Source organism: Carassius carassius, chromosome 19 (genome assembly GCF_963082965.1).
Source record: "Carassius carassius chromosome 19, fCarCar2.1, whole genome shotgun sequence".
NCBI lineage: Eukaryota > Metazoa > Chordata > Actinopteri > Cypriniformes > Cyprinidae > Carassius > Carassius carassius.
In genome coordinates, this window is record NC_081773.1 from 27,673,315 (window position 1) to 27,699,751 (window position 26,437).

Consider the following 26,437-nt stretch of genomic DNA (forward strand, 5'->3'; position numbering starts at 1 on the left):
CTTTTGATTCATGCACATTGTGCATTCTGAAATGCAAAACACTGTCCAATCATTAGTTGTTGTTTGGCAGTCTATACTCCTGCAGTTTGAAGTACTGGCAGAGGAACGGTATAATGAATGGGATGATGACACAGGGCAAGATGAGAATCAGAAGGATGGGAATACCTGGGTCTTGCATATATGAGCACATGGAGAAATAACCCTTATGGATGTCTAGCATTAGGTAGTGTCTGTAGGAAACGTCTGTACAGCATGTGGAGTTAGCCAGATCCTCCAGGCACAGCATCAGTTTGACGTAGTCTCTGAGAGATCAGAGAAAATAGCAGGTAAATTTCTTATTTTCAGCAAATAGAACAGGAAAATTTGCTGGGAATTCGAGATGTAAATGAGTTTGTTTTTTCATCAGAAGATTTAAAGAAATTTAGCATCACATCACTTGCTCAACCTCATCCTCTGAATGTGTGCCATCAGAATGAGTGTCCAAACAGCTGATAAAAATATCACAATACACTCAAATCTAGTCCATCGATTAACATCTTGTGAAGTGAAAAGCTGCATGTTTGTAGTAAATAATTTCAGCTTCAACCGTTTCTTCCAACTAAAATGCAGCTCCTCTATAATATTGCTTTCTCCAGTGTAAACGTTGTTTAATCTAAATCGGGAGAGAAATATGGACATACTAAGCACAGTTTAAAAGCAAATACAGTCCAAAGCCATTTTAAACAAATATATTGTTGGATTTTGATGACAACAGGGGATGGATTTTTTTAACTGGTGGAGACATTATTATGCATTAGTATTTATTTATTAGTATAGTATTTTGGCTAGAAACAATGGTTTAAAGGCACTGTATGCAAGATTTTGACTCTACTAAAGCATAAAAATACCATAATATGTTTGCAGATAAACTGAACAAAATTATAAATGCAACACTGTTTTTGACCCCATTTTTCATGAGCTGAACTCAAAGATCTTTTTCTCTCAAATATTGTTCACAAATCTGTCTAAATCTGTGTTAGTATGCACTTCTCCTTTGCCAAGATAATCCATTCACCTCACAGGTGTGGCATATCAAGATGCTGATTAGACAGCATGATTATTGCAAAGATGTGCCTTAGGCTGGCCATAATAAAAGGCCAATCTAAAATGTGTAGTTTTACTGTATTGGTGTAGTTTTACTGTATTTACTGTATTTGCTTCATGCAGTGCAACAAATCTCCTTCGCATAGAACTGATCAGATTGTTCATTGTGGCCTGTGTGGAATGTTGGTCCACTCCTCTTCAATGACTGTGCAAAGTTGCTGGGTTTTGGCAGCAATTGGAACACACTGTCGTATACGCCGATCCAGAGCCTCCCAAACATGCTCAATGGGTGACATGTCTGGTGAGTATGCTGGCCATGCAAGAACTGGGATGTTTTCAGCTTCCAGGAATTATGTACAGATCCTTGCAACATGGGGCTGTGCATTATCATGCTGCAACATGAGGTGATGGTCATGGATGAATGGCACAACAATGGGCCTCAGGATCTTGTCATGGTTTCTCTGTGCATTCAAAATGCCATCAATTAAATGCACCTGTTTTCGTTGTCCATAACATACGCCTGCCCATACCATAACCCCAGCGCCACCATGGGCCACTCGATCCACAACATTGACATCAGCAGACCGCTCACCCACACGACGCCATACACACTCTCTGCCATCTGCCCTGTACAGTGAAAACCAGGATTCATCAGTGAAGAGAACACCTCTCCAAAGTTCCAGACGCCATTGAATGTGAGCATTCGCCCACTCAAGTCGGTTACGACGAACTGCAGTCAGATCGAGACCCCGATGAGGAAGACGAGCATGAGGATGGGACAGTTTCTGACAGTTTGTGCAGAAATTCTTTGGTTATGCAAACGGATTGTTGATGCAGCTGTTCAGGTGGCTGGTCTCAGACGATCTTAGAGGTGAAGATGCTGGATGTGGAGGTCCTGGGCTGGTGTGGTTACACATGGTCTGCGGTTGTGAGGCCGGTTGCATGTACTGACAAATTCTCTGAAACACCTTTGGAGACTGCTTTATGGTAGAGAAATGAACATTCAATTCATGGCCAACAGCTCTGGTGGACATTCCTGCAGCCAGCATGCCAATTGCATGCTCCCTCAACATTTGTGACATCTGTGGAATTGTGCTGTGTGATAAAACTGCACATTTTATAGTGGCCTTTTATTGTGGCCAGCCTAAGGCACACCTGTACAATAATCATGCTGTCTAATCAGCATCTTGATATGCCCCACCTGAGAGGTGGATGGTTTTTTCTCGTTAAAGGAGAAGTGCTCACTAACACAGATTTAGACAGACTTGTGAACAATATTTGAGAGAAATAGGCCTTTTGTGTACATAGGAAAAGTCTTAGATCTTTGAGTTCAGCTCATGAAAAATGAGGGCTAAAACCAAAGTTTTGCTTTATAAGTTTGTTCAGTGTATTTAAGAAACATGCTAAGTTAACATACTTGTTTATCTGAAAAACAATGCTACAGTCAGTTTTTCTCCTTTGAAAATGTGCGTTCTAGACCGGAATGTTGGTCTTTGTTTTGGTTTGTGAAACCCGCTCACTGCCAGTTTACCGGTGTCAATCCTACATACAGCACCTTTAAATTTAAAACACAATGATGGATTTGTTTCCTACAAACACACAACTTTTCACTTCTCAAGATGTTCATGATGGACTGGAGTGGTGTGGATCACTTGTGGATTATTGTGATGTTTTTATCAGCTGTTTGGACTCTCATTTTGATGGCACCCATTCACTGCAGAGGATCCAATGGTGAGCAAGTGATGCAATGCTGAATTTTTCCAATTTGTTTCCATGAAGAAAAACTCACCTTGAATGGCCTGACGGTGAGTACATAAAGCAAATGTTCATTTTTGGGTGAACAATCCTTAAAAAAAAAAATTCTTTCTTTCTTTTTTCTTTTTTTTACTCAATTTGTTTCCATAAGAAATGGCCCAAAAACATTAAAGTTTATCTGACATTTATTAATAGTTCCATGAAATGCATGGACTCTACTTTAAATTAACTTCAACAGCAACTGATTTGGGAAATGTTTTCTCCTCCTTTTTTCAAACTGATAAGCCTCTTTATTATTAAAATGCATCTAGCCATATGACAGTATATTGATAGGGCAATCTATACAGTACATCATTAAATACATAGTTGCATTATCACTTACTTTTAACATTGTTTCGTCTAGTTTTTTTCAATATACAATTGTGATCCATTTTTGGGTCATGATCCACCAGTTGAGAACTACTCATATAACCTACTCATTAGTAGAAAGTAGGGGCCAAACTATAAAAATGTTGTCCTGGACCCCCTGAATTGATGGTCCTTGCACTACAGAAAAGTGAAGTTAAAGGGAGGATGTAATTTGTTGTCTCATCGGAATATGCAATTACTTGGACAAAATATTTTGGTTTAAGATGACCCACACGGACGAGTTGTATCTACAAACCATTTCTGCAGTTTGCGTCTGAAGGACGAACATATCAGGTTCTGCCCTACGGGCTGTCCCTGTAACCCCATGTCTTCATGTAAGTTGCGGAGGCAGTCCTTGTTCCCCTGAGAAAACAAGGCATTCGCATTCTCAGCTACCTTGATGACTGGCTTGTACTAGCTCAGTCTCAGGATCAGTTGTGTGCACACAGGGACTTTGTGCTTTTGCACCTCAGCCAGTTGGGCATTTGGGTCAGCTGAGAAAAGAGCAAACTCTCCTAGGAGAGAATCTGTTTTCTCATTATGGAGTTGGATTTGGTCGAGCACGCCTTATGCCAGAATGTGCTCAGTCGGTGTTGAACTGCCTGAATATGTTCAAGGGCAGGACGGCGGTCCCAATGAATCAGCTTCAAAGGCTCCTGGGGCATATGGCAGTTGCAGAGGCAACTACGCCGCTGGGGCTGATTCATATGAGATCAATTTAACACTGTCTCCATGGCTGGGTCCTGAGGTGGGCGTGACTACACGGCACTCACTGGGTCCGAGTCACACAGGCCTGTCTCCAAATCATCACCCCGTAGTCAGACCTTGTGTTTCTCGAGACAGGAGTGCCCCTGGTATCAAGTGGGTCTGGCTGCAGACTTGCACTTGCACACTCAGACTTGCATTCCCAGACTTGCACTCTCAGACACTTATTTTGTTGAATTTTTTATTACTTTTTGTTTGAATTTCCCAACATTTTATAACAGTAGGCAGGTGGTGAAGACAAGAAAAAATAAACAAAATTACAATGTCACTTGCAATCGCTACTTGCACTCTCCGCTACCTGTGACGTCACTTTCAATCAACACAAATCGTGCGTGTTGCCAATGGAGACAAGACACTGTGATGGTGATTAAACGATTAAACCTAATTTAGTACTATAACATATAGGGTCCTGCCAGAAAAAGATAAGACCGGCAAATCCGTGGCCAGAACACCAGAATATGAACGCTTGCGCAAAGTATCTCGCTAAGCGTTTTCCTCCTGTAGAAAAACATAAACACTTAACATGGCTTAATGTATTAAGATGCTATTAAAATATCAAATTAAATATAATTATTTTAATGAATATGTATATAGTATTTTCCTCACATACCGCAAAATGTGGCATAATGGACTAAGATGATAAAGGCCAAACTCAATATCCTTCTCTACATTATTAAAATACATAACTAATATGTACAGGCAAGCAGGTGAGCCCAGAATAAACGCAACACGCAAAGTTTCGCGTTAAGCATTTTTCCATATAAAAAAAACTGTCTACAACTCGTTTATATCACTGTCTTTGTCCATTGAGCCACATTATGTGTTTTATTTATAATGATTTTCTATAGGAGGAAAACATTTAATGTACAATTTAACGCACTGTGTTCTGTACTCGTCTGCTTGCCTGTACGGAGTTGATCCTTTTAAAATAACTTAATGCATTTCATAATGCACGTTCATATTTGCTGGCCTGTATATACGTTGAGTCAACAACAAGACATATAGGCTAGGCCTACTGAATTGACTTTATCATCTTAGTCTGTTATTAGGCCACATTAAGCGTTTTGCTGTATGGGAGGACAAAGTTTGCGCATTGTGTACATAGCCATCTGCTTGCCTTGTAGTACATTAAATAATAACTATATCGAATTTGGTCTTTTAATTGAACTTAATGTATCTTAATACATTATGCCATTTTAAGTGTTTGTTTTTTCTACAGGAGGAAAACGCTTAACGAAAGACTTCATATTCTGCTGCTCCGTGGCCACAGATTTGCCTTTTTCTTGCAGGTCAGTGTACGTTATAGTACTAAATTAGTTTTAATCGTTTAATCACCACCACAGCGTCTTGTCTCCATTGGCAACATGTACGATTTTCTGTTGATTGCAAGTGACGTCACAGGTAGCAGAGAGTGCAAATGGCGATTGCAAGTGACATTGTAATTTTGTTTATTTTTTCTTGTCTTCACCACCAACAAACAAAATAAAAAATAAAGACTAAAAGTGACGTCGCTAGCGGAATCACAAGTGTCTGAGAGTGCAAGTCTGAGAGTGCAAATCTGAGAGTGCAAGTTCAAGTCTGCAGCCAGACCCTTCTCCCTGGAACAGGTCTCCAGGCATGCTGTGGTTCACACGGGATGCCTCTACCACTGGCGGGGGGTGGGGCATGTTTGACGGGCTTGCAGTGTCGGGTTTGGATGGACCCCCAACTGCACTGGCACATCAATTGCCTAGAGTTGCCGGCAGTACATCTGGCCCTGTACTGTCTCAAGGGATGCCTACAGGGAAAGAACTTGCTGGTCCGCATGAACAACACTGTGACCATTGTGTACATTATCCGACAAGGTGGTCTACACCCCCGTGGCATGTCACACCTCGCCCGACATCTCCTCATCTGGATTAAGAAGCATCTGAGGTCACTTCATGCCATTCACATTCCGGACCTGCAAACGCACAGCTGATGAGCTGTCGTGACCTGCACTCCCAGGAGTATGGAAACTCTATACTCAGACGGTCCGCTGATTTGGCGAAGTTTCGGAGCCACTCAGGTAGACCTGTTTGACTCTCCAGAGACCTATCATTGCCAGTTGTTTTACTCCCTGACTGAGGGAACACTCTGCATGGACGCACTGGCACACAGCTGACATGGGGCCTGCGCAAGTAAGCGTTTTCCCTAGTGAACCTTCATGAAACATGACCTGATCATCAGGTTTCTTGGGGGGGCGAGAAGGTTAAATCCTCCACTGCCCCCCTCTATATCCTCTTGGGACCTGTCTCTAGTGCTCAGAGCACTCCAGCAGGGCCAATTTGAGCCTTTGCAGACATTCGAGCTTCTACCAATGAAAATTAAGCTCCTGCTTGCATTGGCCTCCATCAAGAGGGTAGAGGACCTGCACTTATTTTCGGTTGATGATTCATGCCTAGAGTTTGGGCCGGCTGACTCCCACGTAGTCATGAGGCCTCGGCCCGGCTATGTATGTAGACCGGACACAATGTTTCAGGACCTCAGACCAGCTCTTTGTCTGTTACAGAGGCCTGTAGCATTTGGATCAATCAGACACACCACTATGTGTTATATTTAACAAATAATATCTAATGCCCCCTCATCTATCCAAAGGATCTATGGACCCTTCCCCCCAAATGCAACTATCACCTAAAAAAAAAAAGCAGAACAGGCCTCTGGTTCCAAAGCAACCAAAGGCACACTATCTGATAACAATAGGTTTACGGCTCCCAGGAATGTGGCAAAGCAACTCTTAAGTCTCTTGAAAACAGACACATAATGCACATAAAAAGACTTGAATCTAATTAATTCATAGAAAAACCTTTCTATGAATTAATTCACATATACTTTAGGGCATTGTGTATGCTGTTACTGTTCTTGTATATTGTCTTTTGTGTATTGTATATGTTTTATGCATACTTATTCATGCTTATGATGGATCACTAGTTAATATAACCTCATCTATATGTTTGTATTTTCATGATCTAAATGAGAGTGTATATTATATGTTGATACCTATGCAGCACATTAGTTTTATAAGAATCTTAAAGATTATTCTCTTGAACCCCCCAATCTAATTTCATATGCAAGACACCATACTAGAAACAAAGAGTTATAAAACTTCTCTCCAAAAGGTACCATTCCTCATTGGCTCACTCAAAATCCTGAGGGAATGACATTTTCACTCTATATAGATCACTGATCACTAGATCAGGGAGGTTCTTTTAGATTCAGGAATTCCAGGAGAAAATGCTGAGCTAAGAGCCTTAAAAACCACCCTAGGCTTGTGCCAGGCCTTTCGGCCTTGACTTTCCATTCATCAAGATCCTCTGATTGAGACTGTTCTTTCACTTCAGCAGAGACCAACTGGAGCCCCAAAGTGCATCAGGACTCTTTTTCAAACAGGCGAGATGTGCAAGTATCAAACTTATTCTTATTAATTGATAGATTATGTATCATATGCACCTTTTACAAAGGTGTGTTTGAACTAAGAAACTGATGTTTCCTTCAGGCTGAAGATCTGCTGAATATCAAATTGTACCATAGCTTCATGTCTTTATTTCTCTTCTCTTTACTGCTTAAGCCTTAAACTTTTTTCCTATGCTGACTATTTGTAAGTATTTATGTAGTTAATAAAGTCTTATTTGGTCTTATTACTTAGTCTTTATTATAGTCTTTCAGGCCCTTCTAAAAAAGAAAATTGGAAAAAAAATAAACACAGAGCTCCTCAGACCCTTATCTCTGTAGGCATTATTGTCTCGCGAGATCTGATGCGATATTTTGGCTGTCGTGGACGGTCATTATAATAATGCAAATGAGGGGCACGTTGATTGGTTGCAGGAAGGAGGGGGGTTGACACCGCAGGTAACGCTTTAGCATATCATTACAAACTGACATCATGGCGCAAGTTGTGAATGAACGCGACCGGCTTCCCGGCCAGCGCCGTTTAGGACTTAAATCAAACTTCATTCACGCACACATATGAAACACGCTTGCATATATACTAAGTACTAGTCACACATACATGTATATGAACTATCTACGCACATAAAGTTACTCATATGAGACGTGAGCACAGCACACACACACAAATATAAGACGTGAGCACACACACACACAAATTAGACGGGGCCTCATGTAAGCGTTAGGCAATAAATAAACAATAACCGAATTCATGATGATCTCAGTCATTTGTTTTTTGCAAAGTACGTTAGCAGCCATTCCCCATACCTCGAAGCTAATACTCCCGCCAGAGTTGTGCCTGGACACGTTCATTGAACGATAATTCATGAACTCGTTCATGTTTTGGACTGAACTGAACGTACCGCATTACTGCCTGATGAACGTTACTGTGAACTCGTTCATTCGGGTGTCTGTGAACGCCACGCTCTCTCAGTTTAACTTCGTTCAGTAGGATGCCAGATTTCTATAAAGCCTTCCAGGCGAAAACCCACCTAAAACCAACCGTAAACCGGCCTTAATACGTAGCGGAAAAAACACCCAATCTGGCAACGCCAGACTCTCTTGTTCAAAGTCGTTCATCAAAATGAACAAATCTTTTTTCGAGTCATTTCGTTCATTTAAGGGGCTTTAAATATTACTATTAACTGGCAAATTCCCCGAAAACATCAACCTACGCAATCTTGATCATATTCTGAATTAAGAAATCATTATAATGCAGTCAAAAGTCCGTTTTTGCAGTCCGTTTACAGGGAACATAAATAATTACTTCACCTCCAGTCTTTCGTTTATTTGTCTAGTGACAGAAGCAATAGCATACAATAGCCGCATTAGTTAGTTATGCTGTTTGTTACACACAGTAGAGCAATAAAAACACAGTCTTACCGTTTCAATTGCAGGCAATTTTGTTGGAATGGCGCTTTTCCCGAGCTTTGATGCCAACTTCGCCTGATATTGCCCCAAATTTGTGAAGGATTTCGGCGTACAATGTTTAGCACAAACACGTAACGATAAACCAGTGGAAGGGTTGAAGGAACCGCGTCATTAAAAATGAATTTAATCCACTGGTCTCTGATAGCTAGGTCCGTTCTTGGTAGAGAAAACACATTTACATGTTGATTCTGGCAGTCAACCACAGAGCAACTCTTTCTCGACTGAATATGAGGGGGAGAGGGGAAGGGCGAGCTTCCTGCTGCGGTGTCCATATATGGTATATCCTGCCTCGTCTTGACGTCAAGACGGGGAAGAAATCAAAATCTTGTATTTGAGTGCGCGTGCACGTGGGCTATTTTACAAACCCTGAGGTAAACAAACGCTTCACTTTTAAATATCGGCTTCCCGGCCAGTGTATAATCGTTAGGCAATCATAACATACATTGATTCTCGTGGAGAAGTGAAAATTGTGGGTCATGACTCCTTTAAACAGGAAAGTAACGTTCTTAGAATTGACAGACAGCTGACAATAAGATGTCAAGTAAATACTTACAGTGGATCCAAATATTTATAATTAATCATAACTAGTAATGATTGATTATTCATATTTCCCCTTTGAAATGATTCGCTACAGGCCGACAGAAGGAGAATGCCATCTCCAAGCATAGGATAGCCCACTGGATAGTGGATGCCATCACTCTAGCTTATCAGGCACAGGGTGTGCCCTACCCATTCAGGTTGAGAGCCCACACTACTAGAAGTATTTCATATGCCTGGGCACTGGTTCGTGGCACCTCGCTGGCAGATATTTGTACAGCTGCGGGCTGGGCGACCCCCTAACATGTTCGTTAGATTCTATAGCATTTGTGTGGAGCAAGTATTCCACAGAGTCCATACAGTAGACCCTGTTGAGCTCCTCCATTCCCTCGGCAGCCAGACATGGCGGAACATCTGGCACCAGGCCTGCACATAATGAATCCATGAGAAGGCAGGGTTCCATATGTAGAGACCTAAGTGGATCCCATATGTGTAAAGTCCACGGTATAGCCTCAGAGCCCATGTTTCCCCAGCAAACAGTCTACAATCTTTAAGATGATTACAATCACCTCTATCTTCCATATGTACGTAAACGGTTGATCATTTGAGTGTTCTGAAACCTTCTTCAGGAAGGGTGGGACTTCCGCAACATTCCTGCTCCAAACAGAATGGGTAAGTTTTCCCAGTGTACACTGGAAGGGTGTCACAGTGTCTGGTCTGTGTTTCCCTGGGTGTCCACTAGTGGTCTCACTTCCCCATAGTCACCCCACTGCAGGCACTACATTTCCCACAAGCCTTTGTCCCATTCATCACTGTTAATTGCACAACTGTTAATTGCACTCAGCTGTCTCCACTTTCATCATTTTCACCTTTCCATATAGATCCACTCAAGACTGGAAGTCTACAAAAAAATATTTTATTTTTCAAATTGCATCGTGCAAAGAGGTGCAAAGTGCATGTGGGTTAAAAACAGAATGGACACCAGTAAACGTTTCAGCGCATTGCTATCTTCAGTGCTCATTTAGCAAACAACATTCACCCTTTTTCATTCATCTCAAAATCTCAATTTTCTCAAGGAGAATTACAAACAAGTATATATACACATTTCAAATGAACAACTTCCTATGATAATACAGCATTACAGACACACAAAAAGAAAGAATGTGTTTTACAAAAAACAAGAAAATTCAAGTTCTTCATTCATACCCTCAGGAAATAAAGATTTAAGTTCAAAGATCCAAAAAGCCTCCCTTTGCAATAATTTTCTATCTCTATCTCCACCTCTCCTGTGAGGTAGAATCCTCTCGATGCCCAGGAACTTCATGTCAGACAGAGAGTGGTTAGCAGACTTAAAATGACGAGAAATTGAAGATGTATCATCCTGTCTCCTAATGATTGTGTGTTCAATCATTCTTGTGCGTAATGCACGTGTAGTTTTGCCAACATATAGTTGTGGACATGGACAAATGATAATGTAAACAACATATGTACTCTTACAGGTAATCAGTTGTCTAATCTTATACGTTTTTAGTGTGCGAGGATGTGTAAATGATTTACATTTGACATACTTAGTACAAGAAGAGCAATTGTGACATGGAAAATTATCCTGGGCATCGACAAGAGTAGTTGGAGAGGAGATGTGGGTGTCAGCATGGACAAGCTTGTCCCTCAAGTTAGAGCTCCTGGAAGAGACAAAAAGTGGTTGCCCACTAAATACATTCAATAACTGGGGATCACTTTGAATAATGTGCCAATGATTCTTGATAATGGTTTTGATATCATTACTCAGTGGACTAAATGTGGATTTAAAATAGCATGAAAAATTCTTATTTCTTTTTTTCATAGTCAAATTTCTCTCCTCCTGTTTTTGTAGGATGGAAACCTTCTCAAGTGCAGTATCAAGCCACTGGTTGGGATAGCCTCGTGATTTAAAGTCCATGTACAAGCTCTGGGCTTTAGACTCAAAGTCTTCTCTCCCAGAACAAATGCGGTGAAATCTCAAAAATTGGCTGTAAGGTAAACCTTGTTTTAGGGGCATTGGATGAGCACTGTTAGCATGAAGGAGGCTGTTCTTAGCTGTATCTTTTCTATAAAGAGAAGAGACTATTTTATTATCCACAATTGATATAGAAGTGTCCAGGAAATTGACATCAGTAAACCCCACATGATATGTAAATTTAATGGAGGGCCTAAGACAATTCATATACAAAACAAATGTTTCAAAATCACTTGCAGAACCTTTATAAATGACAAAGCAATCATCAATGTATCTCTTAAGCAAAATAATATTGTCCAAGAAGGGGTTATTGTTGAAAACATATTGGTCCTCTAGAAAACCCAAATATAAATTGGCATAGTCAGGAGCCATAGTGGCCCCCATGGCGATGCCCTCAACCTGCAAATAATATTGATTTTCAAATAGGAAATAGTTTTTAGTAAGTACCATTTCAGCCATTTCAGTGATAAATTTAGTTGGAAGACCCTCATCATCAATGCGCAAATTGAGAAAATGTTCTAAAGCCATTAGGCCCTCATGATGTGGGATGTTAGTATACAACGAGGTCACATCCATGGTTGTTAATATAGCATCACAACAAACATTTTGCAGAGTTGCTAGACATTGCAGGAAATCATCGGTGTCTCTCAAATAACTTGGAAGGGAAGTGACTAAAGGTCTCAAAACAGAATCAACAAAATTTGAAAGAGGTTCAGTACATTTTCAGAACATTTTCTCGATTTGCGCATTGATGATGAGGGTTTTCTGACTAAATTTATCACTGAAATGGCTGAAATGGTACTTACTTAAAACTATTTCCTATTTGAAAATCAATATTATTTGCAGGTTGAGGGCACCGCCATGGGGGCCACTATGGCTCCTGACTATGCCAATTTATATTTGGGTTTTCTAGAGGACCAATATGCCCCTAAAACGAGGTTTACCTTACAGCCAATTTTTGAGACTTCACCGCATTTGTTCTGGGATAGAAGACTTCGAGTCTAAAGCCCAGAGCTTGTACATGGACTTTAAATCACGAGGCTATCCCAACCAGTGGCTTGATACTGCACTTGAGAAGGTTTCCATCCTACAAAAACAGGATGAGAGAAATTTGACTATGAAAAAAAGAAATAAGAATTTTTCATGCTATTTTAAATCCACATTTAGTCCACTGAGTAATGATATCAAAACCATTATCAAGAATCATTGGCACATTATTCAAAGTGATCCCCAGTTATTGAATGTATTTAGTGGACAACCACTTTTTGTCTCTTCCAGGAGCTCTAATTTGAGGGACAAGCTTGTCCATGCTGACACCCACATCTCCTCTCCAACTACTCTTGTCGATGCCCAGGATAATTTTCCATGTCACAATTGCTCTTCTTGTACTAAGTATGTCAAATGTAAATCATTTACACATCCTCGTACACTAAAAACGTATAAGATTAGACAACTGATTACCTGTAAGAGTACATATGTTGTTTACATTATCATTTGTCCATGTCCACAACTATATGTTGGCAAAACTACACGTGCATTACGCACAAGAATGATTGAACACACAATCATTAGGAGACAGGATGATACATCTTCAATTTCTCGTCATTTTAAGTCTGCTAACCACTCTCTGTCTGACATCCTGGGCATCGAGAGGATTCTACCTCACAGGAGAGGTGGAGATAGAGATAGAAAATTATTGCAAAGGGAGGCTTTTTGGATCTTTGAACTTAAATCTTTATTTCCTGAGGGTGTGAATGAAGAACTTGAATTTTCTTGTATTTTTGTAAAACACATTCTTTCTTTTTGTGTGTCTGTAATGCTGTATTATCATTGGAAAGCGTTTCATTTGAAATGTGTATATATACTTGTTTGTAATTCTACTTGAGACAATTGAGATTTTGAGATAACTGCATTCAGCTAATTGTCCTTAATTGCTGACTTGCTTAAAAAGGGTGAATGCTGTTTGCTAAATGAGCACTGAAGATAGCAATGCGCTGAAACGTTTGCTGGTGTCCATTCTGTTTTTAACCCACATGCACTTTGCACCTTTTTGCATGATGCAATTTGAAAAATAAAATATATTTTGTAGACTTCCAGTCTTGAGTGGATCAGTGTGCGACTAGCCACTCCTCTTGTTCATTCCAATGCCATTGGCTCTACGCAACTGTAGTACAAGAACTTTTTTTCTGTTTGGAGCGCTACATATTTTTCTAGTTTTACACCTTTCCATATAAACCAGCCTGTCTCTATCTGTTTCATGGAGTCCTTGTTTCATGTCACCCTGCTTCTCGTGTTCCCTAGTTGCTTCTCGTGTTTCCTTGTGTTTTTCATGTTTCTTGTTTTTTGGATTGCTTTCTTTGTTTTTGACCTCCTGCCTGTTTTGGATTTGATTTTGGATTTTCCATTAAATACTGCAACTGGATCTCTTGTCTTGTGTGTGCGTTCGTAACAGAAGGACTACATCATGCCCAGATCCAGCAGTGTGGGATTTCGTATTCGTTCCCCAGCCAGCATGGCGGAGTGGAGGGGTAGGTTCCTAAAGCTTATCACCCTCCGTCAAGAGGGGAGTGAGTTGGGTGGTTTGGCGCAATTATTCTGGAGCTTGGCAGTAGGAATGGGGTACAATGATGAGGTACTTAAAGACCTTTTTAACGCTTGCCTGGATGACCCTGTGCCTGTGTGGGAGATGAAGGGGCTGGAGATCCTGGATTTTGGGGGTTCACCAGGTACCTACACCATCGGGCTCAGTGGGATATCCCAGCCACACCGGTCTCTCCAGACACGATGGCCGACTCTAGACCTGTGTCTCCAGAAAGGAGGGCCGCCAGCCCAGCGCCACTGCACAAGGTGGTCGCCAACCCAGCGCCACTGCACAAGGTGGCTGCCAGCCCAGCGCCACTCCACAAGGTGGCAGCCAGCCGAGTGCCACAGCACAAGATGGCTACTGGCCCAGCGCCACAGCACAAGATGACCGCCGGCCCAGCGCCACAGCACAAGATGGCCCCAGCCCAGCGCCACTGCACAAGATGGCCGCCGTCACAGTGTCACTGTACCAGATGGCAGCCACAGGTGACCGTCTAGCGAGTCAGGTCCCAGTGGTCCCTCCAGAGTCGAGTCAGGTCCCCGTTGGCCCCTTCAGAGTCAGGTCAAGTCACCATTAACACTCATGAGTCAAGCACAACTACAGTTAGACCTCATGATTCAAGTCAAGTCACCAATGATCTTCATGGGCAAGGTCAAGTCACCAGTGTTCTTCATGGGCAAAGTCAAGTCACCAATGATATTCATGAGCAAAGGCAAGTCACCAATGATCTTCATGAGCAAGGGCAAGTCACCAATGATCTTCATGAGCAAGGGCAAGTCACCAATGATCTTCATGAGCAAAGTCAAATCACCAATGATCTTCATGAGCAAAGGCAAGTCACCAATGATCTTCATGAGCAAAGTGAAGTCACCATTGATCTTCATGAGCAAAGTCAAGTCACCGTTGATCTTCCTGAACGAAGTCAAGCCACAGTTGATCTTCCTGAACAAAGTCAAGCCACACTTGATCTTCCTGAACTCGTTCAAATCACCACTGATCTACCAGAGAATTGCTCTCCTGAGCCATCGATCCTACTGTGGTGGGCTTCTGTTTCAACCGCACGGCTGTGGTGTTCTTCTGTGCCATCATGGTGGGCTTCTGTCTCGACCGCACGGCTGTGGTGGTCCTCTGCGCCGCCCTGGTGGGCTTCTTTTTCGACCGCACGGCTGTGATCGTCTTCTGCACCGCCCTGGTGGGCTTCTGTCTCGACCGCACGGCTGCGGTGGTCTTCTGTGCCACCCTGGTGGGCTTCGGTCTCGACTGCACGTCTGTGGTGGTCTTCTGCACTGCCCTGGTGGGCTTCTGTCTCGTCTGCTCGGCTGTGGTAGTCCTCTGCACCGCCCTGGTGGGCTTCTGTCTCGACAACACGGAGGTGGTGGTCCTCTGCGCCGCCCTGGTGGGCATCTGTCCCATCTGCTCGGCTGTGGTGGTCCTCTGCGCCGCCCCTGGTGGGCCTCTGTCTCGACCGCAAGACGGTAGTGGTTATCTGCATCACCCTGGTGGGCGTCAGTCCCGTCTGCGCCATCCCGGTGGGCTCCAGTTCCACCTGCTCCACCCTGGATTCCTGCCCTGTCGGCTCTGCCCGGGGCCCCTGAACTTTCCGTTTCCTCCTGGCCTCTTTGTTTTGTTGTTGTTGTCGTCGTTGTGTTTTTTTTTATGTGTTTTTTTTTTGTCACTTCCTGTATCTGTTCCCTTCTATGGTCCTGGCCCTCCATCCCTCCCCCTTATCCTCCACCAGTCCACCTCCCTCCTGGTCTCTTTTGTTTTTTGGTTTGTTCTTGTGTTCGGTGGAGCATCTGGTAGCTGCTCCTTAGAGGGGGGGTAATGTCACAGTGTCTGGTCTGTGTTTCCCTGGGTGTCCACTGAAGGAACTACATTTCCTGCAAATCCTTTGTCCCATTCATCACTGTTAATTGCACTCAGCCACTTTCATCGTTTTCACCTGTCCATATAAACCTGCCTGTCTCTATCTGTTTTATGGAGTCCTTGTTTCATGTCACCCTGCTTCTCATGTTCCCTAGTTGCTTCTCGTATTTCCTTGTGTTTTTCATGTATCTTGTTTTTTGGACTGCTTTCATTGTTTTTGACCTCCTGCCTGTTTTGCGGGGCAGCATTCAACATGACATCGAGAGTGACCGACTGAAAGGGAATGTCTCGGTTATGTATGTAACGTCCCGTCACGTAACCACAGCTCCTGTACCATCGCTGAGCGGCCGGATTACCGACTCGTCTCCTCAGCAAAAACCTGAATATGCACTGCACCTACTTTCTACTTATACTCACACTATGATCAGCAGCAGCTGGATGCAAAAATCGCATGCCAATTTGGATTGGCTCATTTACTTTAAACTCTAAGTAGATTGGTCTCTCTAAGCGAGAACCCAATTTGTCGGTCACCATCTGACATGACATCTGTTCCCTCCTTCAGGATATATTTCTTGAATCTAAATATAAAGTAATTCACAAGCTAGGACCACGCCACAAACAAGCTAAGAAACTGGGGAAGAGTAGAAAGAGGATGAAGGGGTCAAGGGAATGGGATGATGGTCAGGTTGATCAGGGTATCTTGAATTGAGGGCTCAGAGAGACTCAGGGTGGGGGTATCGTCAAATATTTAGGCCAGACAATGAGGACCCCCGATACAACCTGATAGAGATATAATGTGGGAGAAGGTTGCCTAAATGGATGAGAAGGGAGGGAAGGGTGGGTTCGAGAGAACGAGACTAGCAGTGTGGTGTGACGTGGCCCGGTATATATGGAGGTTCTTAGAAGTCAGGTGATTGTTTGAGGCGTGCCCCTGCCCCGTACTTTAGTTAATACCAATTAACTCCATGATTAATTTTTTTTTTTTTATAAACTTATAGTAAAAATGTAAAATTAGGTTTAAGGAATTAAAATATGATAATACAATTACTATAAAATACAAAGATACAATACAATAAATAGCATCTAATATAAAAATAAGATACAACAACACAAATAAAAAGATCAAATAAAGAAGCTTTCTTTTAACAGTCTGAATGTCAGTGCTGCGTTCAGTGGATTGCATGAAAGCGTGTTATTTTTCTTTTATTTACTATTATAGTTTTATTAACATTTTGAATAAGCTTTGTTTTTAGTTTTCATTTTATATATATTTTAATGTGTCTTTGTCATTTTTTTTAAATATTGCTATTATTTTATTTTATACATTTTTATTATTGTTTGTACAGTTAGTAAGTGCTTCAACTTTTTTTCTGTTAGTTTTGTCTTTTTTTCATCTAATTTCAATCTAAATGTTGTTTTATTTCAACACTATATTACAATTAACAGTACGTTTCTATTTTTAGTTAATAGTCCCATTTGAAAGCTCTAGGAGAAGTCAGAAAGGATGAACAACTCCGTTTCATACAGTATTTTAGTTTTGTGAAGGCAGTATAATGACCCAGTGTCTCACCTTCTAGTGCTTGGCCAGGGACATCTGAGTTGGTAGTCAGTGTTTGCCATGGTCTGAGTGAACGGCTCAACACAAGATTTATAAGCAAAGGCATCAAAAGTGACTTTGTCACACAGCAGTCTTCTACACACTTCTGGCGGCGACCAGGGCTTCCCCGCTCCCAACAAGCCTGGGATGAAGTAACAGAAGATGCATTACAAATGGGGCATTAGCCATTAGCCATTAGCCATTGTGTATAATTTACACAACGGATGATTTCACATCTGAAAATGGCCATTTCCTCTGAATTAGTGACATTAGTTTGCTACACACAGAAGAAAGAGGTTGCATCTGTTGCATCTCTCATACAGTGAGGTTGTGATTACCTGCGAATGCTAAACATGTGATGAAATGGGCAGAAATCACAGAGGCCCTGCTTCTCTCCATCCCTGCAGAATTCTGAGAAAAGCAGAGAATGTGTGTGTTTTTGTTAAATAGTCCAAACAATGCCTGCATTAATGCCTTTCAAACAGATTTGTGAAATGCGGCCTGAAGAATATTCTTTATCTTGATGAGAAATATAAGCCATGGTGGGCTGAGGACGTGGAGGAGGTGGTCTCATAAAGCACAATATTTAAGTGGTCTCTTTGTTCAGCTGACATGGTTATGGCTGCGATCCATTTGCTCACTTTATCATGTTTCCAGAGCTCTTGTTTAGAGTTCCCCTCTGATGAGTCTCCCACATTTGGTGATTTATATCTTCTAAGTATGCTTGACTTTTACTGACATGGGCAAGATGCACATTTTCTCTTGGCTCTGATTTAATGGAACAATCTTTCCACCAGCATGTGTCTCAGCTGGGCTCAAACAGTGTCAAAATATTCCAAAAAGGCTCATTATTCCCACAAGCACTTGTAAGCTTTTGTAAAAAAAAATTTCTTATACACCCACCATCCTTCATTATGAAACATGTGTGAAAGACCTTTTATTTGCAAAAACAAGGGTTCGGATTACACTCTTTACATTACACTATTTATCAAATGGCTTTTGGAAAGTCAGTCTTAAACCAAGGAATAATTCTCAGAGATATCTCCTTCATAACTCATGAGACATAACAGGAGGAAATTGAGAATATGGAAAGTTAACAGAGCTCTCAGTTAAAATTTTATTAAAGTATCAATTTTGTCTCAAATGGTTCTCCTACAAAAAAGTACATATTTGTTGAGAGAATAATAAAAAACTCTAAAATCAGGCAAGTGCAATTCAAATCATTTGGTATCTGAATGAGAATTTGGCAACATTTGGCAAATGTGAGACATTTGACTTTTCTTAATAGAAACAGTAGAACATCTGCTTTCTTTGAAATCTCATTGCTAATGGTTGAGATGTTTTATACAGTACACCCATCTGTACATCATGGATAATAGTCAATTTTGAGTCCAGCGGTTTGTCATTCCCTCTTCACTAACAGCTCCACATTTATTATGACCTTTAGCACCTCCCGATAGTGTTAATAATTATGACTTTTTTTTTTCAATAGAACCCCACTTTATGATCTAAATTATAATTGCGCTTACCTTGCCTTTGGAGCAGCCCCTTCAGATTACATTACCTGCTTGTGTCTGAAGACCAGTTGAAGTGTCTTGAGAGTCTGTGCTGTGAGAGAGACGCACACAGTCACAGAAACTCTTGATGGTAATTAGAGTGGGAATTTGCTTTCGCAATGACAGCCACTGAGCCGCTGGACGTCTGTTTCCTTTCCCAGGCTGCTGTGTGTCCTTCCTTTTCGTTCTCAGGCATGTGATCCATGTTCTAATGTGTCCCATGAGATGAGGACAAACTCACTGCCTGATCAAAATAAACATTCACAATAAGTGATTTTTATTTAAAGTCAATACGAAACAGCATTTTAACGTATTGGAAAACTATTGCATTACAACATACACAACATACACACAACATACAACATACAAACAAATAATAAACTGTAAATTCACCTTTTTAAAGTCAATATAAAATTGAATTTTTGGCATGACAAATGTGATCCATGTTCTAATGTGTCCCATGAGATGAGGACAAACTCACTGCCTGATCAAAATAAACATTCACAATAAGTGATTTTTATTTAAAGTCAATACGAAACAGCATTTTAACGTATTGGAAAACTATTGCATTACAACATACACAACATACACACAACATACAAACAAATAATAAACTGTAAATTCACCTTTTTAAAGTCAATATAAAATTGAATTTTTGGCATGACAAATTTTAATAAAGTATTGCACGTGTAAATAAACAAAAATACAAAAAATACAACTATATATATATAAAAAACAGCATTTTTGGCATGACATGCTTCAGTAAAATTGTTAAAGCACTGTGTGGGGTTAATTGAATAAAATACAATACAATAAAATAAAATAAAAATTAAGTTAAAATAAGTAAAATTAAATAAAATATTTTTGTATAATAAATAAATAAAAAACTATATGTATGAACCACTTTAAAGTCAATGTCAAACAGAATTTTTGGCATGACATAAGTGCCCCTCTAGTCACAATAGTCAAAAATTAAATGATATGAATGACTAATGATGATAAAATGATTATGTAAAAAATTTATTGCAAATGAAAAACAAAAACAAAACACAGCACACAATTTGCATGTGAGGATCTACGGGTACTTCATAAGTATAATTATTGAAATACTGAACTTTACACTTTTTTATTAAACAACTTTTTAAATGACTACTTATTTTATTAAATAAAAAACTAATTTTATTTATTTTATAAAATAAAATAAAAATAAATAAAAATAAAATCGAAATAATTTTTGTATTTGAAAAAATGAAACTGTAAACTGTAGATACACCACTTAAGTATGAAAGCATTTTTAAAAGCATGACCATACATACAGGTTAAGCTATGCATATAATAATAATAATAATCATCATCATCCTCATCCTCATCATCATCCATCATCATGAAAAATAGTAATAAATAAATAAGAAAGCAAAGAAAATAATACCCTAAAGTACAGTTTATGATTCTGAATGATTTTTAATGAATAAACAACTTTAAACTGTATTTAAAACATGTTTGCAACCCATTTTACTTCCACTATGTGATGTTATCCCAAGTGAAACTGACTTGATTTTATCTACTCAAATTTAGGTCATGGGACAAACTTATTATGAAGCCTTTTTAATAACATGTGCCTGTTGTTCAAACTAAGACCAGGAAAGTAATTCGTAAAATATAGAAGGTGCTGTGTGTCATGCACAAGTACTCCTATTTCTACCGGGAACATGCAAACGTCATGATGTAAGATCTTTGTGAATAATCGTGCAGATGTTTAACTCGGATTTATGAGTGCTGTCTGGTGCATGTTAGTCTTCATAATCCTAGAGATGAAGATAAAATGGTGCCAGGCACACACACACAAAAAAAGAAAGAGATCATAACAGCACATTTCCCATCCATTCATAGCATATTAGCATTTCATAAATCAGTTCCTGTAGGGAGGACCTTTCCATGACCTCTAAAAGTAAAGTGGGGATCTGTTTGTGTGTACGCTTGTGGAGGAGAAACATATGAAAACATGAATTAGGTATGCAAGTGAAACTGCAGAGGAAAAAGGAAAGCTGAATCAGCCAGGCTAGTGCCTTGAACCTTTTCCATTAAATCATTTCCCCGAATTCTAACCATAAAACATGATGGCTGTCTGAAACCCAGCCAAAAATCATTAATAACTCCTGTGTTTTGTTTGAGTTTTAATGCCTCTCCAGAGATGAGGTTTAAGTTTGCACAACAGAACTATAGTGGAGTCTAGCACTCTGTAGCATTTAATAAACAAAATAAATTGCACAATTTCAAAGAGCCCCGAATTTAATCATTTGAAGAGCTGATTTTACATGCAAAACTTTAAATCTAGTGATTATTTCACTTCACAATAATCAGCCTGAAGCCTTTTTGTGTCCCTGTGGAAACAAACTTCCAAGAGTTGTGTTGCTGTCGAGGAATAATCTAACTGGAGCTCATAACTTTCTTCCAGTTTTCATTTGCAGAGCACATCAGGCGGTCAGAAATGTGAGCATGTCGTCTGAGACCGAGACATAACAGATTTCAGAGACAAACTGAGACCTCAACATGAAAGGCTCATAATGATTTAGGACATTTTTAGGGAGTGATGCATAACACTTTAAGCCATTTCCTTATTAGTTTGTTTAATTATCCCTCCTTGAAGTTAAATGTTTTCGAAGAAGTAATGATCTCACTGAAAGGCTATATTCTGGTAGCTTAACAACTCAGTAAAAACATCGTAAACAATCGTCTTTGCTTAATCCAGAATTGACTCACTTGAGTTGTTGAGGCACTGGAACATATTCTGGATTCTCCAGGGTGGAAAAGTGACACCAGCTTTGTCATTTCTGCCAAACTGCTGTTGTGATGTGCAACCAACTCCACTGTGGTGAAACCAGGTCCATATTTCTGGTCCAGGGTGACCATGTTTACCCAACGTCCGGTGCTTTCCTTGGAGCGCAGAACATAGCAGGGCCTTATTGTTTCTTTTCATTTTAAACAGCTAATAAAGCGGAACTAGAAAACATTGCTCACCGCTTTCTCATCAATCCAAGTTCTCGTCTTGGGTGTTAGCAAGTCCAGATGATCATTTTCTCTGTTCCTTTCAATTACAGTCCAAGGTGAGCAATGGAAACATTCTCCAGCTCCACTGTTAAATTTGGTTCGATGAGACAACTGCTTGAAAGATGGGCACCTATATATGCTGTGAAAATACCTTTCAGCTCCATTCTGGATTTTCACATGGTGTAAAATGATTTACCTAATGCACATCCATCTGGAGTTGCTAAGCAACATACACATGTTACAATCACAAGCCATTTGCAATGGGAAAAATTTCCAGGAGTGGTTATGTGAAAACATTTCCATTTTAGAGAGATGCAAGCTTAATCCCGTTAGCCTCTGAACAAACACACAGACTAGATCGGTATTAAGACTGTGTTGCAGGTTTCAACAATAAGGATTTTTAATTTTATCATTATTATTTATTTTTTGCTGGCTCAGTTGGTCCAGTATCCCTGCCAACATTAACACTGGCCCTAAGGCAAAAATGAAAAATGTTGCTACCAAGAGTCAGAAGCAAAGTATAATTTCTATTAAAGACATTGTAAAACATGTCAACCCTCTTCAGTTTTAATTGCTGCCTTAAAGTTTTAAGTGCAATCAAGTTATTACTTAGTATTAAATGCATTACACTTCATCTGACCGCTTTGAATGGATTATTCTAACCAGGGAGGTCCCGCTAAGATACAATATTTTACCACAGAGTCCTGGTCAAGATGGGCATCAGAAACAATTGGATAAATGAGGAGAAAGCATTAAAAATTTACAGGTTCAAGATCTCTTTAAGACAGTATTTATAATGACAAGTTCTTAAGAAGGCATATTAGCATTAAAAATCAGAATGTAACCATGGTTCCCTGAGTGGGGAACGAGACACTGCGTCCTCTAGGGGTTGCTATGGTGAACACCTTGTCGTGACCCGTGTCTGAAGCATACATTGAAAAAACACCAACGAGTTGGCCGGCGACAGCCTCTGAGTGGCGTCAGAGGCTGTGGCTGGCCAACTCGTTGCTGTTTTAACTGGTCTTTAACCGGCACGACTATAAATAGGCACTGGGAGAACAAGTCATTCACTTCTTCGTCTGAAGCTTGTGTCCGAAGCATGGCAGGGAGCTAGAGGACGCAGTGTCTCATTCCCTACTCAGGGAACCATGGTTACATTCGTAACCTGAGACGTTCCCTTTCAAGGGAACTTCGAACTGCATCCTTTAAGGGTCGCTATGGGGAACAGTATACCCACACTGCCATGCTGAGGGGAGTGAAGGGCAGAATCATGGCGAACACTAAGTACCATCTCTATCATTTCCATGGGAGTTTCCCCTGGGACTTTTAGATGGGGGGGGGGGGGGGGGTGTTGCCCCGGGGGGGTTGCCCCTGGGGGGTTGCCCCTGGGACTGTGACATTACCCCTTAATGGCCAAAGGCATAAGTTACATACCCAACTTAATCGTTTGGGCCTCTGCCCGGGGGAGAACTGAAGGCTTGGAATCAGGAAAGACTGCTTTATAGGGATATGGCTAAGAACCTAGCATTTTATACCAAGTCTTGCCTGTCACACAGGGGATACGCTTGCTTTCGCATAAGCTTGCTGAAGGAGCTGTCTCAACAGATCCCTAGTAGCAACACCCTGTTTAGATTTTCAAATACTGTTCTAAGGAGGGGCTCTTGTGGAACTATGATAGAGCAGCTCATAGATGGAATGGTGCATCTCAAAACATTATGTTTGAGAGTCATCAACTTGATCTGTGGAAATAATGCTGGAGTGCTCTGGGGAAAAAACAGAGAACTCAGTCTCATATGAGAGGAGAACTCCTTATTCAGAGTAGCGCACTCATAGGCGACTCTTCTTGGAAAAGGGGAGCGCAGCTAAACTACCACGAGAATCACCCAAATAACCCCTCATGTTGATGGAAGCAATACTTTGAGTGTATAAACAAATACACACTGGCTGAATGGAGCCCAAGGAACCAAGGTCTAATCATCTCAAGAAAGGGAACGAGGCGAAGCGCGTAACCCTTACCGTACAGGATTTCAGAAAGTGGCTGGTGCTGATGAGTGTTTAGTAAACACTGTAACGGAGCACTGCAAAGGAAACTCACATAGTTTATTAGTAGACACATAATCACCAGAAATTTAAAACACATAAGGATATACAGAAAGGGGTTACATACTCACCCACCCTCCTGCACTGGAGCTCCGCTCAAGGGGCACCTCCTTTTAGTCTGGACCATCAGTAAGGTGGTTGCTATGAATATAGAACCAGCCAAAAATATTGTAGGTCCAGCATAGGAGACTGCTATGTGAGAGGTTTCCACCTAACCTCGATCAGGTGGAGAGCTGGTGGTTACAGGGGAATTAGGAAGGGGAGGATAAAAGCAGAAGTTAAAAATCCCCAAAGGGAACGAGTAGATACCTAGGTATCGATCTGATTCGAGCGAGAACCCTGCCTCATCCGGATCACATCCCTTAGGTTCTGCTTACCTCCTCGTGACCCACGATTCTTCACCATCCTCAAATATCTCCTGCTTTTCCTGGTAAAAACCCAGCAGAGCACTAACCTCAGTATCAGAAAGTGTTAAAGATATAACATCTTCCTCCCGAGGCTCTCTCTCATCCGCCACCATTTCGAGCGTGAAAGGAAAAGCCTCTCTCTAAACCATACAGATCTACCTGAAATTCTGAACCGCGGGAAGCAGATGGCTGCCTCTTTTTCTTTTTTTTTTCATGGAAAGAGAGACGAACGAGAGCGGAGCTTTTTCATTGGAAAAATGCTCACAATGCATGCAGATTACCTCCTCAAAGGCATCGGCGTGCGTGCTCTGCACCCAAACAAATGACGCAAAGATTGTGTGTGTCATCGGGGTCAAATAACGCCGACACGGATACACACATTGTCTAAACACTTGCTAGTAGTCGCAATGATAAACAGAGAAAGATCACTCTTACCAGTTCTTTCAGATGCACGCTTCAAACAGAACAGTCAGTGAAGACGAAGAAGAGAATGACGTGTTCTCCCGGTGCCTGTTTATAGTCGTGCCGGTAATGACGTCAGAGGCTGTCACCGGCTAACCCCATAGCGACCCCTAGAAGACGCAGTTCGAAGTTCCCTTGAAAGGCAATTTCAAGTTTTTTTTTAATCTCTATTTCAAATTAATGTGCTTATGAACTTTCTATTTATCAAAGCAAATCAACATATTAGAATGATTTCTGAAGTATCATGTGACTCAGAAAAATTTAGCTTTGAGACCACAGTAATACATTACATTTAAATATATATATTATAATAGAAACCATTATTTTAAATAATAATATTTCACAATAATACTTTTTATTTTGACCAAATATGTGCAGCCCTTGTGAGCATAAGAGACTTCTTTCAAAAACATTTAAAAATAATTTCAGTCCCAAACTTCTTCATGGTAGTGTATCATCTACACCAATTCATTTTCATAATGGTTTATCATTTGCAATAACTTGAAGAATACATACAAAATTAATTAATTATTATTTACAAAAGCAGCACAGACGTCGCATCTGAATCTGGGTAGACCAAGGTACTCAAATCAACAAAGAACTAAACCAATAAAGCAAAAGTTTATCAGCACAGAAATAAGGATGGCATAAAACAACAAATAGTGCCTGAATGTTACGTTTGGCAGAAACAAGATGCCTACTGGCTTTTTGACAACTAAACAGACAGCCTTTTCCCTTACTCAAATGTACAGTGTTGATAAGTAACTGAAAAAGCTGCTTAGTTCAAGAGTCCTTCCTCCCTTCCAGATTTTGATCCCATCCCAGATCATTAACTGCCATATGTCTCCTATTGAAAACACATCTACTGTACAGGAAACCTTAAGAGAGGAAATACTTAGACCATAGACCAGCTGACTCAAGCAAAAATAAGAACCAGTTGCCAGAGTTTAATGATGGTTTGACATGGACAGTCTCCAGAGACAAGGATTATGGGAATGCATCCTATTGACTTCTATTCAAAATGAACCAACCGCCACTCAACTAAACCGAATGTACTGTATAGTCATGCGTGCAAAGTACAAAGATAAGAAAACAGCAGTTGACCAGTTGAGATTTTCATGGTTTAATGTGAATAGGCCCAAATCTGATTTGTGCATCTAATGAGTGGAAAAAAACATTTCCTAAGTCAAAAGAGAAAGGAACAAGAGGAAGCTACAGCAATTCCAGACTGGAATGAATACTAAACCAGATTTTTTTTTAGATTTATTACACATTATAGATGTCAGAAGCAAAAGGACATTTAGAGCTTCTGAACACAACACTGCTGTTCAAAATGTTGGGGTCAGAAAGATTTTTAAAGAAATTAATAATTTTATT

The 26,437-nt window shown here is 40.6% G+C and overlaps 1 protein-coding gene across 2 annotated transcripts; it reads right to left on the reverse strand.

Moving 5' to 3' along the window:
* Window positions 1-22,499, reverse strand: LOC132095503 (uncharacterized). 2 transcript variants are annotated; one of them, XM_059500558.1, is made up of 6 exons: window positions 22,062-22,499; window positions 21,804-21,977; window positions 19,052-19,287; window positions 17,826-17,888; window positions 17,461-17,629; window positions 1-302 (listed from the first exon to the last, which is right to left on the reverse strand). In XM_059500558.1, exons 3-6 carry the CDS (start codon window positions 19,263-19,265, stop codon window positions 53-55), a joined length of 696 nt encoding a protein of 231 aa, XP_059356541.1. In that variant the 5' UTR covers window positions 19,266-19,287; window positions 21,804-21,977; window positions 22,062-22,499; the 3' UTR covers window positions 1-52. The 2 variants fall into 2 exon arrangements, with proteins under 2 accessions (XP_059356541.1, XP_059356542.1); XM_059500559.1 differs by lacking the exons at window positions 21,804-21,977; window positions 22,062-22,499 and having other exon boundaries at window positions 19,017-19,185.
* Window positions 22,500-26,437: the final 3,938 nt, after the last annotated feature.